This window comes from Synchiropus splendidus, chromosome 3 (genome assembly GCF_027744825.2).
Source record: "Synchiropus splendidus isolate RoL2022-P1 chromosome 3, RoL_Sspl_1.0, whole genome shotgun sequence".
Taxonomy (NCBI): domain Eukaryota; kingdom Metazoa; phylum Chordata; class Actinopteri; order Syngnathiformes; family Callionymidae; genus Synchiropus; species Synchiropus splendidus.
In genome coordinates this window covers 14,559,140-14,576,484 of record NC_071336.1, presented here as the reverse complement: position 1 = coordinate 14,576,484, position 17,345 = coordinate 14,559,140, and the positions used below count along the sequence as shown (strand labels likewise).

The 17,345-nt window shown below is 41.6% G+C and overlaps 1 protein-coding gene across 1 annotated transcript in view; it reads right to left on the bottom strand.

Annotated features, from left to right (window-relative positions):
- LOC128755442 (dachshund homolog 2-like) overlaps positions 1–17,345 on the bottom strand; it is a 71,371-nt gene that overhangs the window by 30,008 nt on the left and 24,018 nt on the right. The window contains exon 2 of the mRNA XM_053858941.1: positions 1,684–1,799. Within this exon, the coding sequence (XP_053714916.1) occupies positions 1,684–1,799 (116 nt within the window). The remainder of the gene's footprint in view (positions 1–1,683; positions 1,800–17,345) is intronic.

Below are 17,345 nucleotides of genomic sequence, written 5' to 3'. Positions count from 1 at the left end.
GCGAGTGCGCGTGTGTGTGTGCGTGCGCGTAAGCTAATGAGCGATCATAAGTGAGCAAATGTTTTCTCTGGGATCTACTTATGTACAACACACACAGATTTCTAGACACACATACTTGAGATGAGCATGCACAAGTGCGTATCGGCACATGCATGTGTGTGTGTATCAGTGTCTGTGTGTGTGTCATTAGTATGCTACAGTGAGCCGTGTCCATATGTCACTAAACACAAGCATGTTTTATTTATCCTGGAGAGGAGGAGGCAACAGTCGCAGTCAAGGGGGCAAGAGAGGAATGGAAGGATGAGAGGAAACAAGTAGGAAGACGCGGAGGGAAGATCAGGAGGAAATGATGTTGAGGATGAGTGGGGCGGATCGCGCAGGTGAGAGGAAGGTAGGGTAACCAAAGAAAGATGAAGAGAAGTGGGGCGAGAGAATTGAGAGAGTCTGAAGTTTGGAAAGACAGGTATGGCAGCAAAAAGAAGCGATAGGCGGGAGGAAAACAGGAGGGAGGAATGGACAGATGGAGGAGTCGGACCCGAGAGACATGTCATTCATCACACCATCATGCAGTCTGCACTTCTTCTTCTTCTCTTTTTTTTCCACCCATTTTTGACATATTCCTACTTCCTTTCTTCTTTTCCTCCAGCCCAACCTTCTCTTCTTTACTGCCTTCTTGAAAAGATTCATGAAGAGAAAAAGTTTTTCTTTTTTTTCATTTAGTGTCACGCATGTACTACAACTGTGGAGCCACATGCTGCTTTTTATCAACTTTTTTTCAACTTGGAGTGGCTCTTTAATCTTTGTCTATGCCGTATCTTTGAAGATATAAAATAATTAAGTAATATGAAAATAGGTGCAAATAAGTAAACTGGAGACCCCATCGTGTTTTGCGTTTAGTTATTCCTTTACAGTACTTTGCTTTGTCCTGCCTGTACAGCATCTCCATCTTCGAGTGGTTGTTTTCTAAATTAAACATATTACAATACAATGATGCTAAACTCCACAAATCAGTCGACTTAAGTCTGGAAAGGAAAATAATTTTCAAAGGAAATACTGATATAAATGGGAATTGATGTTTCATAACTTCTTTTCTTTTTTCTTTTTTGCTAGATATTTAAGCAAATACATATGATTTATTTGGTAGTAATAGTAAAGTAACAGGTTATTTTTTCATTAAACAAAATTGAGAAACAGATCATAATTCAATTACAGACTCAAAACTGGTTTTATGTTACTGCTGCAAAATAACAGATAACAGATAAAATAACAGATCCAAACTTATGATAAGCATTTTCTAACATGGCAAACATACGATGCTTGTACAGTGTGCAATTGAGTCTCTTGCACCATCAAAGTAAAAAAAAAATCAGTGTCTTGGATGAATATTATTCATCATTCATCGTAACTAAACATGGAAGTTAAGTTCATCTGAATCAAAGTGCCCTTGACGTAGCTTGCTATGCGACTGCAGATTGAGAGAATACAGTGGGCCAAATTCAAGTTTGGTGGACCTTTGAATGCAGATTTAGCAGTTCATTGAACATGTTGTCTATGTTTATTAACACGTGTTGATGCTAATGCTACTTTAGTATCAACAATATTACATAGGAATAGCAACAAAATAACTTCCATGTAAATGCTTTCATTGAAAAGCAGTGAATGACACAACAGTCTCTTCCTCACCGGTGTGTGACAGCAGGTTGGGCGACAGAAGGCCTGGGAGGCCCGGGTGCAGCAGCCTGGGGCTTTCCTGGATCCCTGCACCAGAACAACGTTTGGGAGGACGACCCGGACGAGAGCTGCAGGGCAAAACCACAAAACCACATTCAGTGCTGTGACACAGAAATGTATCCAAACACAGACTCAAGTTTTATCACAGAGTCACTTTTTTTCATTGCGTGAATGTACTTTCCGGGGATTTGTCTGTCAGCGGGACTTTATTGAACAGATTTTAATAGAACCTGTTGAAAGGTTCTCTGAAGCAAAGAAAAACTCATTAAAGCGAGCAGTGAATCAATGATGTCTTAAAACCTTTGACAGCATATATTCAAACGCAGAATAACAACAGAAAGTTGTTTGACACGGCGCAGACATCTGACTGGTCTGCCTGTCTCGGTGTGGCGTCTCTGGGGGACGAGACAAGCTTGAATTTCTTTGTGACATTTTCACACTCGAAATGCATCAAATCCAGTAAAAGCCACTGACATCGCCACATTCGAGAATAAGCCACACTTTTTAACAGATCAATTGCTCTGCACTTGTTCAACCCCACTGTGACCTCAGAGTGGCGACGCTACACACACATACAAAGGCGCACAATCTGTTGGAAACCAGGCAGAGTAGATAAAGGACATATAAGACTAAACACAGAAACGCATTCATTAAAACCATTTGAAAGCACACGTCAGTTCATTTATTATTCTTTTTTTCATTATTCTGTTGCTCTTCTTGGAATTCTACCTGAGGATGACATGAAAAAGATTCCCATTTGTGTGTGTAGCTTTCTCCTTTTTTCCCACCTGTGCTTTGTCGCAGGCTAACATATGGTGATTGCAACATTATGAGGTTTTTTTTTCGACCCAAACATTCGAAAGTATGTTTTACATCAGAAAACCAGTCAGTATACACAACAGCATTATCACACATACACAAGATGACCGCCTCCCCAAATGTATGCACAGAAGCCAGTATATTATGCATGTGCAGTGATTCAAGTGAATGTAGCAGCAAGCAAGCATGTCACGGAACATAGAGGGAAGTACACAGTCTCTCTACCTCTCTCACACACACAGACTTCGAGTAGGTGTGCATGCAGGCCAACTCTCTGCAGGGAGGCTAAGTAACAGATGGCAGTCCAAAGTCATTTACACCTAGAGAGCGAGAAAAAGAGAGGCAACCAAAAACCCATACAGGACATTGCTGCTGCTTCACTCGATGAAAATAGAACCGAACAAAAGAACACAATAATAGAGGCCTAAATTAGATCAAATAAAATGTCAAGTGCAAATGACATAAAAAAAATCCTTGTCATATTTTTAACTTGGATTTTACTCTATTCGGCCTTTTGCGGTGTTAGTGGCTAGTAAGAAAGAAAGCTCAGGAAAACTGCACAAACTTTACTCCATGCAGGACGAGGCATCCAGTACATGCCGTCTTTGAAAGGTGTACAATAGCGTGTGTGCACCTGTGAGTGAGTTGCTGCTCTGAATAGGCATTTACAAGCAACTGTGCATATTCTTGAAGGAAAAAAAGGGGAGACAGAGGCTCAAGTGGTTGAGCATGTCATCCAGTAATTGGAGGGTTGGCGGTCAGGAGAACGGGGAAGCATGTCTTTAACGGTCCTCCTTAACAGTCCTCCTTAAAGGTAAGAGTCCTGCTTCACTGACAGCTTGGGAGCACTGACACAGCAAGTCTTTCATGACCACATAGCTACAAAACAGAGCAGACATCTCCTCTTAGGCTGGGAAAATCTACCACGGTGGAATACGGTGGAAGTCTGTAGAGTACACCATCCATTCAAGCTAAGATTTCGGAATACTGTTTTCATAAACTGTGGTCCTAAATGTTTTGCCAGGTGGGTTTAAGACGTTGGCTTCACACTGTGTTTCGGATCAATTTCATTTTGGGCTCATGTCAGTGCAAACCCGTCATAAAAATGCGATCTCTGAATTAAATGAGTGTTTAAAGTACTTTGTATTGTACTGTATAAACTTGAACACGCCCTCTCAGGGGGGTTTTCACGTCCCAGAGTGACACAGAAGAGTCGCCCGTGGGATGCATGTTGATGCATTAGGCTTTAATTGAAACACATTGCCAGTGTTTCTCAATGCTGTAGGCAGTTGGGATTAGGCTTTAGCCATTTGGTAGCGCTCCTTCATTCAGGACAATTGTGTTCATGTCACTTGGCTCATATGATCAGGTAGTGCACATAAATACCAAGTAACAACTAAAGCCAGCCGTAATCGTGATGACCGTCAACCCCAACACATCCAAAGGACACCTCCGTTTGATAGTCACACGGGGAAAGGACACATCTCTACTGTGACACTTTGGCATCAACATTGGACAATTCGATATTTGACGCCTTCCTAGTGAGAGTGTTCATTCAGCTCCACAGAGTTAAAATTGTATACTCCCAGTCTGTTCCTGTGAATATAGAATATTGCTGACCTGTATGAGTTTATGTTGTTTATGACTTGGTTCAGCTCTGCCATTACTAAGAGTAAACCTTGTGTTTTTTTCATGACCGCTATTACTACTGTGGAGTGCACATCCATAGGAAAGAAATGGTGGCAACGCAGAATTGGGTGCTTTAAACTATTGCAGTGTATTATGGGACTTGTAGTATGAGTGAAGTAGGAGTGTCACGCCATGTAGAAAGTGGGATCATATTTCCAGCTGATCACATGAAAACAACTTCCTAAAAAAATAAATTCTGAAGTTGAATGAACTTATATTCATGTTTAACCCCTTGACACAGATTTTTCATTTTCAGCCATGATCATCCACTTATATCCACCACTTCTACGTCACCAACAGATGTCTGTCGCACCTCTTTTGGTCTGAGGTTCCACTGAATGTGCTCTTGCAGACAATGTGGCAATCTGTCTTGGTTCATGATGCGATCCAAACTATTTGACGCCAGTTGGATCTGCTTGGTGTTCAGGGGTTACAAGTGATATTGTGTCCCGCAGTTAATCACTTGTTAGCAGTGTACGCAGAACAAAATGCTAAACAGTCTGCCAAAGTGTTATTAAAAAGGTTTCGGTCAAAACATTGAGCAGAAATAGCCGCTGTGTCTGGACCAGAGTGTTCCAGGAAGATGGAAGTAAACTGGTCATTTCCCAGTGGGATCGTGAGAAGGGAGTGTAAAAAGACTCTGTAAGAAAATATCTGAACATGTTTTTGGGGTGTGACTGTATACGTGATAAAATCACACACACACACACACACACACTCAAGAGAGGGAGAGCAAAAAGGCAGAGGAGCATGAAGAAAGGAAAAACATGAACCTTCACTTTTCCTCTGAACTCTGCTTCACCCTCCTTGTGTCAAACACGGGGATCTATACAACTCACACACATGTACGCACACACACGTACACACGCACACAGGTGTTTGCATTCAGACCTAAAAGCCGTTCCGTCAACAACCCTCCTGCTACCTTTCAGCTTCCACACATACACAATGGCTACATGTTACAGTACCTGTGTGTGTGTGTGAGCGTATGGAGGTGTGTGTTCATTTGCATCCATCCATGTGCAACAATGAGGAGTGTGTGTATCTCCTCCAGTGTGTGTGTGCAAAGGACACATGATATTGCCTTCTCATTAGCCTTACACTTCTTTGTTCAGAGAAATGACTGTGGTTTTGTGTGTATATGTGGGTGTCTGTGCACATGCCTTCGTAGGTGTGTGTGTTGCTCGTGTGTGGGTGTGCATGTGTCCCGTAGGGTTGCCATATGTTGGGCATTAATCCTCGTCAATGGTCCACTCTCCTTACCGCACTGAGCAGAAGAACAAAGAGCAGGTCACAAACACCAGACAAATGGAATACACACACACAACTCAAGTGTATACACACACACGTGGTTCCATGACCTATATTTATTTGTTCAACCAGCACACTGAGTGCATTCAAACCCTTCAACAGTGAAACAAATCTATTGAGCCATTCATTCCCAGCAACATTGTTTCACACAATGCCCAACTATAAGACGACAGGTAGACTCCTGACCTTTAACCCCAAAATGCATATCATCATGACGCTCCATTGGTATGCGCAAGAAGTCACGGAAAAAAAAGAATGTCGCTTATTTAAAGGGGTTTATAGTGATGTTGAGCAAAGCACTTAATCCCTACTAGTTCCTAGTTTATTCAGAGTGTTTCCTGGAAAACCGGACTCAAGTTTGAGCTCTTGTTCACAGTAACTAAAGTCCTTCCTTATAAATACCTGACCAGGGATTTACCAACGTTAACTAGACTGAAAAACGACTGCTGCTGATGTTTTTTTGGTTATTTGATGACCTTTTAATTGTCCAAGAGCACAAACATGCCACGAATAGAAAATATAGTGCTGACATTTAACACACACTCATCCGCACACACGTGCACACACGCTCAATGATCTGATGAGCCACCTTGAAGTAAGTCTTCCCACTTTGACACACGCACCCTCGCTTGTCCTCCCAAATGGCCGTTTCTATGGCGACAGAGCCTTGATCAATACTCCGTCATTGGCTCTGATGGACGGTCAGGGTCGGTCACACACACACACACAGCAACACACACATGCACAAACAGGCATGGCGGTGAATAAGCACAGACTCGCTAACACATTTGACAGATTGATTTAGCGGGGAACGTGCAGAGGTCACACACACACGCGCACACACTCGGTCCAACATACACACACAATGTAGTTTATCAAAGCCTGCTGCGGTCAATACCCAGGGCAGAGCGAGGGGTCAACGCTCTTTAACTAAAATCTTTCATCTTGCTCTGCGTCCTTTCTTTTATCTCCGTCACTCTGCTCCTCCATTACTTCGGCTCGTTTCCCTCTTTTTGTTGTCATTTTCTCGCTTATCGGTTTTCTGTTTCAATACTCTGCCACCGAGATTCATGCTGGACCCAACTCTTAGATTGGGTTCCTTGTCTGATGTTTCTGCCTGTCACACTAGCTGCTTGCTGGCTTAACTCTCTCCCCTCCTGCAGAGATGAGAAAAACAAAAACTTTGGCTGTGAAAATTACTGGAGTACACCGTGAAGTGAGAGGTGCTTTTTGCGGAATCGATGACCATATTTAAGGTCCGTGGAAAACCATGGGCACACCAATAAAACAGCAAACATATGCATCGTCTTCATCAAAAATAAAGATTTGCACGAGGTTAAACCCCACCTACTCCTTACTCATAAATGACCCACATCTCAATGTGTACCTCCGCATTAAAAAAAAATTAATTAAGTAAAACAGCAATAAAAATGGGGGAAAAAATAAGACCTATCATCTACACAGAAACTTGGTGGATCACTTACTGTACATGTAGGATCGCACTGTCAAACTGGCCAAATATCAAAAAAGAAATTTGAATAAATGACAGGTAAATGTTTCTTTAGAACCCAGAAACCTACATTGACGGTTAAGAAAAAAACAACAACAGCTGTACTGCCATCAACCTTGGAAGTCTAAATGTGCAGTACTGGACAGTTTCAGTTTACGCTGCTGCTGAAGAGATATTTCAGATGTTTTGATCTTGCAATATAGATACCCATACATCATCAGGCTCCTCTACCAGAAATACCATTGACTTGCCCTGTCATACTGTACATGCAGTACTGTGTGGATTTAACCTCTGAACTGTCTTCATTGTTCATTCACAACTCACAAGGGCACTGACACAGATGTAGTCATACAACAGTGGTACCAAAATGCAACAGGGTCCACCTTTTTTTATTTTATTTTATTTTTTACATTTTATTTACGTAGTTATAGGCATAAAAAAGTTGAAATGTCCGTTAAGAGTGTCTTATATAGTTGTTCATTTCACAAAAAAGCAAAGCATAAAGAGGACGGTAAAGAAGAAAAAGGAGGAGAACAAACAAAAGAAAAAAAATGCTTTTAATTAAAAAAAAGAAAGAAAGAACTGAAACCTAACTACGATGTAGAAATTCTAGTGTTTTAAGACTGTGGAGGAAAACGCAGTACCCCCAGGAAACTTCCACAAGAACATGGTCACAGAAAGGAACCTCAGATAAGGGACAAACTCACTTCAAACCTACAGCCCATGCCACCATGTAACCGTGCTACCATATGACGTGTCACCCATGTTTCCAAAACCCCTCAAACTGAATGATGCATCGATTCAATTTCATTTTCATTTTGTGGTGTTGATTATTCAAATAGTTCCTCTTTCCAACACCCTGCTTGATAGTGTCTTCTCAGGAAACTTAAAGGTTAGTGCAAAAAAAAAAAAAGATAAGCAAATACACATCAGCCTATTGAGTACACCAGCGGACTTTATTTATATCTTCCTTTTTTTGTTTTTCATTACGTTCAGTCCATCCATCTGCATTCCCACCTCCTCCCCCTCTGCCTGCTCCCTGTCTCTCACCCGTCATAAATCCTGTCACACCTTTTCATCCTCATCCAGTGGCGCATGTGCCTTCGGACTTTGTTTCCAAGCAGAGGAACGATCTATTCTTTTTAAAGAGACACCAGGAAAATGCCATACTGTATATGTCTTCCCAAACGAACGCAGACACACACATCATCATCATGGACACTCACACGCTCGCAGGACAAGGAAGAGGGAGAGATAGAAGAGGAGATGGATGTTTACTTTCCTCTGGGCTTCCGCCGCTTTGATTGGACAGATGAATGACTTCATTGTGTGTTTGCACTCGTTCTTTTTTTTTTTTTTTCCAACTCCGTATTCTCTTTTTATTTTGAAGAAAGAATGACTTTTAGTGATGGAGAGAATCAGGTGGGCAGATCAGAAGTATCGGTTGATCAGAGAAATAGAGCGAAAATAATGAGGCAGGAATAAAATTACCTTAAAATGCAGAGTGGAACAAAGTTTATTGATTACCTGATGACACCGCTCTCCTTTCTTGTCATCTATCGCTTTCTTCCTGCTATCTCCTGTTATTGAAACTGCAGTTTGTCTTTCTACCTCATGTAAAATGTCTGTATATATACAGACATATACAATGTATATATATATATATATATATATATATATATATAAATATAAATATATATACATTACTACACACTCTACATACCATCCATCACATATACTTTCGTCATCCTTTCATCCTTCCATCCTCACAGTTTCTCTTTCTTCAGAGGAACAGGTGTGCAACGGGACAGAAGACAAAAACACTCCTGCATTTTTAACCAGCATCCATTAAATATTAAACACATCACACAGACACGCGCACACACACACACACACACACACACACACACACACACACACATTAAGCGACACACAATCGCTGACGAGACAAGTTATACAGGTCGATGGGCTAACGTGTGTCTGCATGCCTGCGCGAGTGTGTGATGGCTTAAAGCGTCATTACCTTACTTCCTAGGCATGTGGGCAAACACACACAGAAGGACAATTCATGCAGCAGGCGCACACGCACACACACGTGCTACACACTCGTATGTTAGCATTTAAGAGGGACAGCCATAGCACACATCCCTCCCTGCTTTGAAGCTCTCTATAACAAAGTAAAACAACAGGAAGTTTTCAATGTAGCGTGTCGAGAAGGAATGCCACGTATGGAAACAGAAGGGAAGCAAGGAGTGCGCTGCTTTAAAACATCGTTCAAATGATCGAATAAAAAAATAGAAGAGCGTGTGCCAATGTTAGCATCGGCCGAGCGGGACACAGGGTAACACACATATAGATAACCATTCCCACCTATGGGCGAGAGTGCTAACCATGTGGCCACCATGTGGCATCAATTCAGTTATTATTCATCATCAAATTCAAGTTAGCTAAGCGCACACAACCCAACACAAACCCAGCAACTCAAGCTGCTCTTTGGGTGAGATGGCAGTGGCTGTTTGGTGTCAACTGGACGCAGCTGGTCGTTCTAAACGTCACCAAAATTGCTCCTTCTCTCACTATCAATATTTCCGCAAAGTTTCCTTGAAACGTGCAGAACTTTTTCGGATGTTTTGCCAACAAACTGACAGTGAAAAACAAAACATACTGTACATGCAGGAGGTATAAACAATGGGTAACATTGATGACGCAGTCATAAGTTTATATGTTTTTGCAAGACACGCCAGGAGAAGCTGCAGGTATATTCGCCGCAGTGTTGTGTCAAACTGCAGATAACAACACAGATGGGATTCATTTTGTCAATGAATTTCACTTCTTCTATTCTTGACGCTTAAGCATGGATGACACACAATTCATTGCTGATGCAATTAGCCTTGTCAATAACACTTCTATTATTCTAAAAATATATGATCAGAATTTGAGCCAATGTAAGGTTGAAAGAGAGAAGTGGCACCATGCTTGATAATGTATACAGGTGTGAGGTCTTTTCAAACCCGAGTCTCCATAAAAATACAATAAAACGTACAAATTATTATTATTATTATTATAAAAGGCTCTGCAAATTGATTCGCGATATTTTAATTGTGATATTTTGATTTTGAAAGTTTAATGGTTCGATGATTAGTTGACTGCTCAAGCGTGTCAGAAAAGCTCACAGGAAGTGGACACAGGGCCTTTAGTCAAAAAACCTGGTGACAGGTAGTGAGGATCTTAATCACTTGTTTGCAATGTGCGCAACAGTCTGCCAAAGCGTTTTTAAAAAGAAGTTTTTGGTTAAATTACATTCCATGGGCAACAAGGCGAGTGAAAGATAAAACTGGTTTAAGTTGTTTCATGAACAAAAGCTACAGTGTCTCTCTTCAGCTTTATCAGTTTGCAAGCAAAAGCATTGCAGTCATCTTTGTCGTGTAGTTTCGCGGAGAAACAAAAGGAGTCAGCTGTGGCATAGAAGTGGAGTTGCAACCTATCACGTTGACGTGTCATGACTAACTCTGTTGATCATACAAAGTGAGATTTGAACGTATTAAATGACGTATTAACGAATAAAGTTAGAGTTTTTCCTGACATCAAACACGTAAGGAAACTTTCAACTACAGAGCTTGGTTAATGAGCCTGTGGATCAACTGGGAAGGTGTGACGGTCGCTTTGTTTCAGTTGCTGCAAGGTAGAAGCCTGCAGCTGTAAGTGGACTATTTGGTGTGATGAAGGATTTTATTTTGATTTAAGATGTCTGTCTGACACTGAATAAGCGGTGTGAGAGAGGCGGCTCTCAGGGATTCACGCAGTCGGGTCAGGAAAGATCCAGCGGTGGATTGAAAAACCTGTGCAGTAAGAATGTCTGAATGACTGTTGGACAAATCCAAGAAGCTGGGAGGTGAGGAGGAAGGAGCATATGGACACGTTGCATTCAGTCAAAATGGTTGGGTCGTGTTAATTTAGTTGTTTCACCGATGATCAAAAATATCAGCACTTACTGATCCCACTATTGGTCTTGCAGTGGGACGCGCTCTAGTGCCCACCCAAAACTTGAGAGGAGAGCGAGTGAAAGTAGCCAGTGAGGTATCGCCTGTCAAAGTTGTTGCGGCCAGGAGAAACTTTGAAGCTATAAAACAATTGGGTGAATGACTGAATCATGGCTAATCGGAGCTCATTTGGTGAACGGGATAAAAGAAGCAGGGAGAAGACGTAAAAACCAAAAGGAGGGTCGAGAGAAAGCCACTTGCCCAGCGTCTTCAAATCAATTCCACCATCCCTTCATCTCTTTTCAACTGTAGTTAATTTTCTGCCCCTCCGACTCTCCATTCTTCACCTCGGCCCATCCCTCGCTCCTCTTCCTCCACCTGTCCTTTCCTCCCTCCCACTCTCTATCAATCTCTTCCTCCCCCTCTCCATCTCTCCCCGCAGTTAAGTCAGTGTAATGTAAATGATGTGCCATCGATCGCCCCTGACAGTGCAAGGACGCGCACCTCTTCTTCTCCTCCACCTCCTCCTCTTCTTCAGCGCCATGTCATCTCTTTCCTCAAACACATTCACTCTCTTTTTCACACCCCTGCCCTACCCCCTTTTACTCCACGATACATCTTCCATCTCTAGCCACGTCTCTCTCTCTTTGCTACGCCCGTTTGCAGCCTGTCATCTTTCATCTCTTCCTTCACGTTACTCTCCGCTCATCTTTCCCTCTTTCACCGGCCATCATTCCGCTCCTCCGCCATTGTTCTCTCCCTCTCTTTCGGGGCGTCCACCATCTTTTATCTCCATCGTTCTCCCCTTACTGTCTCAGGTCGTTGCAGTTCATCTTCAGACTCACTTAGGGAAACACCACCAAGGTTCAAATCTCTTTTTAAATTAAATGGGGTCACATCTCAGCCCCCGGGACGCATGAGAACATTCAATTAGCAACATGAGTCTCAGAGAAGAGCAAGGTAACTGTGGCAAGTGAAAAGGTTTGCCTCAAATGAGTTGAAGTCATTTTTTGGTTTTGGTTTGTTCTGTTTTAACTCAGAAAAAAATTAGAATAAAACAGCTAAATCACTCAATGAATATAACTTTCAGGGAACATACGGTGCGTATGATACAAGGTCCACGCTAAACTACTATGTGTCAAACATACTAATGTTGTTGACAAGGATATTTCTATTAAATTAAATAAAACATAAATTGCACAATGATGGACCAGATATCTGCCCAGGGTGTCCCCTACCTTTCCCCCAGTATCATCCGTGATATCATTATTGTCTAGCCTTATTCATGGTAGTGTTCTTCCCACATGTCTTCCCTGTTCGTCTAGTGCCACTCCTTGGTTCCCTCCTTTATTCCTTCGTCTTGTACTGCCTCTTTTCTTTCTCCTTATCCAAACAGAGGACACAGACAATCCAATAAACGCCTCCACTCTCAACAGCTGGAGTGTGTGTGGGTGTCAGTGTGTGTATTTTCCTGTATGTGGTGTGGGTGTGTGTACCTCCGAGTCAGCAGAAAGCTAGGATGACACCCTCAGCTCTGGACAGGAATGTCACCGAAAAAAAAGAGAGATGAAGAAATAAAGAAGGCAAAAAAGAGAGATTGAGGAAGTGTTCCGAGGGAGGGGGGAGTGGAAGACAGATGGGAAGAGCGAGTGAGGAAGGACATGAGGAGCGACAGAGAATAGAAGAAAACTCGGGGGACTTGAAATGACACGTGCAGTACCACTCAGGTCCACGTATAACAAAACCACACATATTAGACTGTCGGCAGCTGTGAGGATGCAGGGTGGCTCGTCTCTCACCCACACCATGAGAGTGGACAGCATCTAACTTTGTGTTACTGCTACTGCACGGTATAATAATGCCTCAAGTCATTACTTCAGCATCTTCTGCAATGTGACCCAATATTATTTCTCTCACTCTGAAAAGCATAGGTTACTTCTCAGAAACGTGTGAGGACGCTGCAGAAAATAACTTGGAGGAAAAGTGCCCCTTGAAATCTGTTCAACCTTATCATGCAGAAAAGGCAAGAGACTCTCCAGGATTTCTGTAGGATCGCACATCAGCATGTGATCAAGTGGTGACACTGATACGTACAGTTATGCGCAAGTAACAACTCAATCTGACCGAGACAAGACTTCTTCTCCATTTCTCATTGGAGGATGCAGCGAGCCTGGCTCCTCCAGCTAAACCAACTGTGATCATCATCTCTGATCTCACCTATCATCTTCATGCCCTCCTTTATTACGCCCATGAACCTCACACTCGCCTGCCTCACAATCTTTCACTTGGTACTTCCATTTCCAACATATTCCCTGTCTCTTCTCTCCAGGTGTCCAAACCCTCGGAGTTTGCCCTAACAATTTTCATCTCTGGCACCTCTGCCTCATGTCTGTGTCAGAGCTGCCGTCTCTAAACTGGCAGGTCTCACTAGCGTCCTTTAAAGCTCCCCTTTCATTCTTGCTGCTCCTCTCCTGACACTGACCACCCCCAGACGCTTCACTGCACTCTCCTCTTCACCTCTCTTGATCGCTGACCTCTTGACAATAGTCGACATATGTTGATGTTATGTTGAAGTTATTTTTTTTATTTTATTTATTTGAAGTAAATAAATGAGAACCAAAATATAAAACAATGATGAGTTATACATGAACAAATATACAATTAATGACTCCATCACACATTTTACCACATGTTGACTGAGCTATGAAAATGAAGCATCACATTCATAGAGACTGTTACTATGGTGATTAATATTCCTCTGTCACAATGGATTTTCAACAGTAAAAGGGACTAAAGATATAATAAGTTACATTAAATACACACTATAAACTGTGAAATATTCTTCAACCTACAAGTCACACGATTAAACAGTCAGTTGAAACAAGTACACAAAAAATACACTACTGTATCAGTGAAAAGTTTGGAGACACCTTCTCATTTCTTTCTTTATTTTTACTGCATTCTACATTGTGTGTCCATTGTGTGTATATATATAATGAAGACATGAAATAGATGAAGTGCAATATTTGGAATGAAAAAATGAACTGTTAATATATTTTACGTTTTATTTGACTCAAAGTAGCCACCAATTGCTTTGTTGGAGTTCTTAGTAGGCATCATGATGTAGTCGCCTGTTCTTGTATCAGGTGGCTACGTCATGAAGAGTGTGCAAAGCCGTAATCACAGCAAATGGTCTCTATTTTGAAGAACAACAATATGAAACTTTTTTGACTGATTTCACTCTTTCTTGTTTGCTACATAATTCCATGTGTTCATACATAGCTTTGCCAAACCTTTGTCTGGTTGTGAGATAGTAATAAATAAAAAAAATCTCACATATAGAACTATCTATGTCTTGTTTCCCAAGAACTCTGCTACTCTTTGTCATTGAATCACTTGTAGTTAGTGTTTCTCTGACAAATAAACCTCGGAACAAAAGCATTGAACACACACTTCATAGTTTCCTGTCAGTTTGGTTTATATTTGATGTCACACCCTGATGTTTGTGGTGTTAAACATGGATAAAAGCCTCTTTTGACACGTAGACATAGTTTTGAAATGTATCCACGCAGGGTCTCAGGCCGGACTTATACCAACAGCACAGTCACACACACTCACACACACTTAGACGGTAAGCCTGGATCTGACAATAAGTCCAGTTTTATGACTAGTGTATAACACCAACAGCTGAATCAATATTAGTTTACACTGGGTCACAGTGGACACACACTCAGTTACAATTCCCACTTACCCACCCACACACACACACACACAGATGTCTTTCCTTTCATAAACACACACGTTGAATCCTCCAGAATATATTATTATTTCAGATTTACACACACACACACACTACCTTTTATTCTATTACACCCTGGTGGCGGGTCAGCACAGTCATGTAATGAAACACACACACACACACGTCCACAAACACACACCTATTAAAACAGTGATAACAGCAGTAAAATAAAAGTAACACACACACAAAAAGGCACTGGCTTATTATGAAAATTGATAAACATTCAATGAGCTGTAAAGTTTTACTGCGATGAACCAACATATCAAATTTATTAAGGCCCGACTGTTTCGGTTCTCAGGCTCAGGAGGCGTCACCACGCCCATTTACACTGATTCAATTCCCTGATGCAACAGTTAACATTAACGCTCTTCAACACTGCTCACAGAGACCAAGTCAGTTTCAGTGTCTGTTTCCTCAAATGACTCTCATCCTCATTACAGGACTCATATCAAATAAGGAGGCAAATGTGGGAAAACTACAGAATCCTGATACAATATATGATCAAACAGTATCAAATGCCAAAGCTTGACTTGAATATGAACCCTTCTTGCCATTATGCTGCAGCGACAACCACTGCACCACCCTGCAGTGCATTATTAGAGCAGGAATAAGTGAATGATGAATTATACCTTTGTAGGGAGAGGAAAACGTACGATTTGAGGATTACAAAATATATTCTGGTGAATCAGTAACCCCCGAGTTTGGAGTGGAGCTCCGCCTCTGCTCCGCTTCAAGTCAGCGACGGATCTATTTTACACGTTCTCTGCGCCTGCGCTGCTTCAAGTTGGAGTGGAGAGGATCCAGGAAAATGTCATAAATATTATAATAAAACACTATGTGTAGACGTCAGGTACACTTTATTGTGAAAGAGCACTGTAAACAGTATGTTATAACTGACGTGACTCACAAAGCCTTCTCGGAGTGACTACATGGATGGCTTTCATACTGGAGGTGGAGCGTCATGACACTCGTCATACACATTACAAAGATATCATCTGAAAAGAAACAGCCTGGGCTGAAATTCCAGAAAGGTGTCTTGGTTCAATACACAAAGTACCAGAGGATTTGACCACTCCAATGCTGTTCCCAATGTAAATTGGGCTAACCTCCCTGAAAAAACTAGTTTTCTGAAATTAAATACGTGATTGGAGCAGTTTGATCACTCACTCACTCATAGAAGGTTTCACCACACCCATTGAAATTCTTCTACAAAATATTTGCATATCATTAAAAAGAAAAAAATCCTGCCAATTTCCATCACAGATGTCTCTACATCATAAGGAATAGAAGAGCATTGCATTTAGTCTCCGAAAATTAAAGCAGTGGAGGATATTTCCTTTATTAGAGTCATCTCTATAATAACCATAGAATAATTTGTTTACTTTTTTTGTTGTTGTTGTTGTTTTTGAGCTTCTTAACTGAGCATGGTGAGATTTTAAATTTGATAGAAATGGCTACATGATGAATATGACTGGTATTAAATTATGGGAGGACGATTATGAGCATAAATCAGATTGATGCGTCCAATTGCTTCCACCAGCGAGGTTAATGTTTGTGGTGGAATTTCAGTCTGTCTGTTATAATACTCGATAAAAAATGTCGATAATGGAAGCAAGAGCAGATTATTTAAGTTTGCTGGAGCAGTATTCCTGACAGCCGTCTGGATTCTGCAGACCCACGAACTATTACTTGTAGTGCCATTTTGCTCATTTGGTTAGTCAGGGATATCATTGATACATCACAGGCAAAAAATGTATTCAATGTCACACGTAAAAATTTAGCTTGGTCGCCAATGTGAAAATCACAACACGGGTGGGTATGAGCTGCTTGGCTGAGGTCTGAGTGTTTTTAAACCAAACTTCCTGGAAAAATGTGACCTTTTACTGGCAAATTTGTATCATTATTTGACTGACAGTGGGTTTTTCCAGATGCATCAGGTGGCATCAGCAGGTTGTGGCCTCCCTTGACCTCCTGTGGGGATCAGACAACAGAAGTAACAACAGAGGCACGACGTGACAGTCGGTCCAAGAGAGGCATCCTGGTAAAAACAAAACAGCTTTGTCATGAGATTATTTTTCTGGCCGGCTGGTGGAATTCTGCTGCTTCATTGGTTTAATATTCAGCTGGTTGTTGAGGTCTAAATGCAGCAATTATTGACTAGCAATTACTGATCAACCCGTCTTCTGATGGCAACAACAGAGTCGCTGGTTTGTGAATGTGAACAACCAGTACAGTGTGTCTGTTGGGTCCAACCACATCACAACCTCAGCATGAGGCCTCATGGTGCAGATTACACACCAAACTAATCATTTTATAAGGCTGTTGACTCTGCCAGTCAATGGAGAGAGGTTTAGCCTCATAAATACTCACGTTGTTGGGTCACACTGCCATGACAAAGTTCATGTCTGATTACCAGCCACATGAATACATCTGCTTCGGCTTAGAATATTTTCAAGGTGGAACTCTTTTATTTAAACTTGACTTTAAAGTCAAGACAAGTAGGATG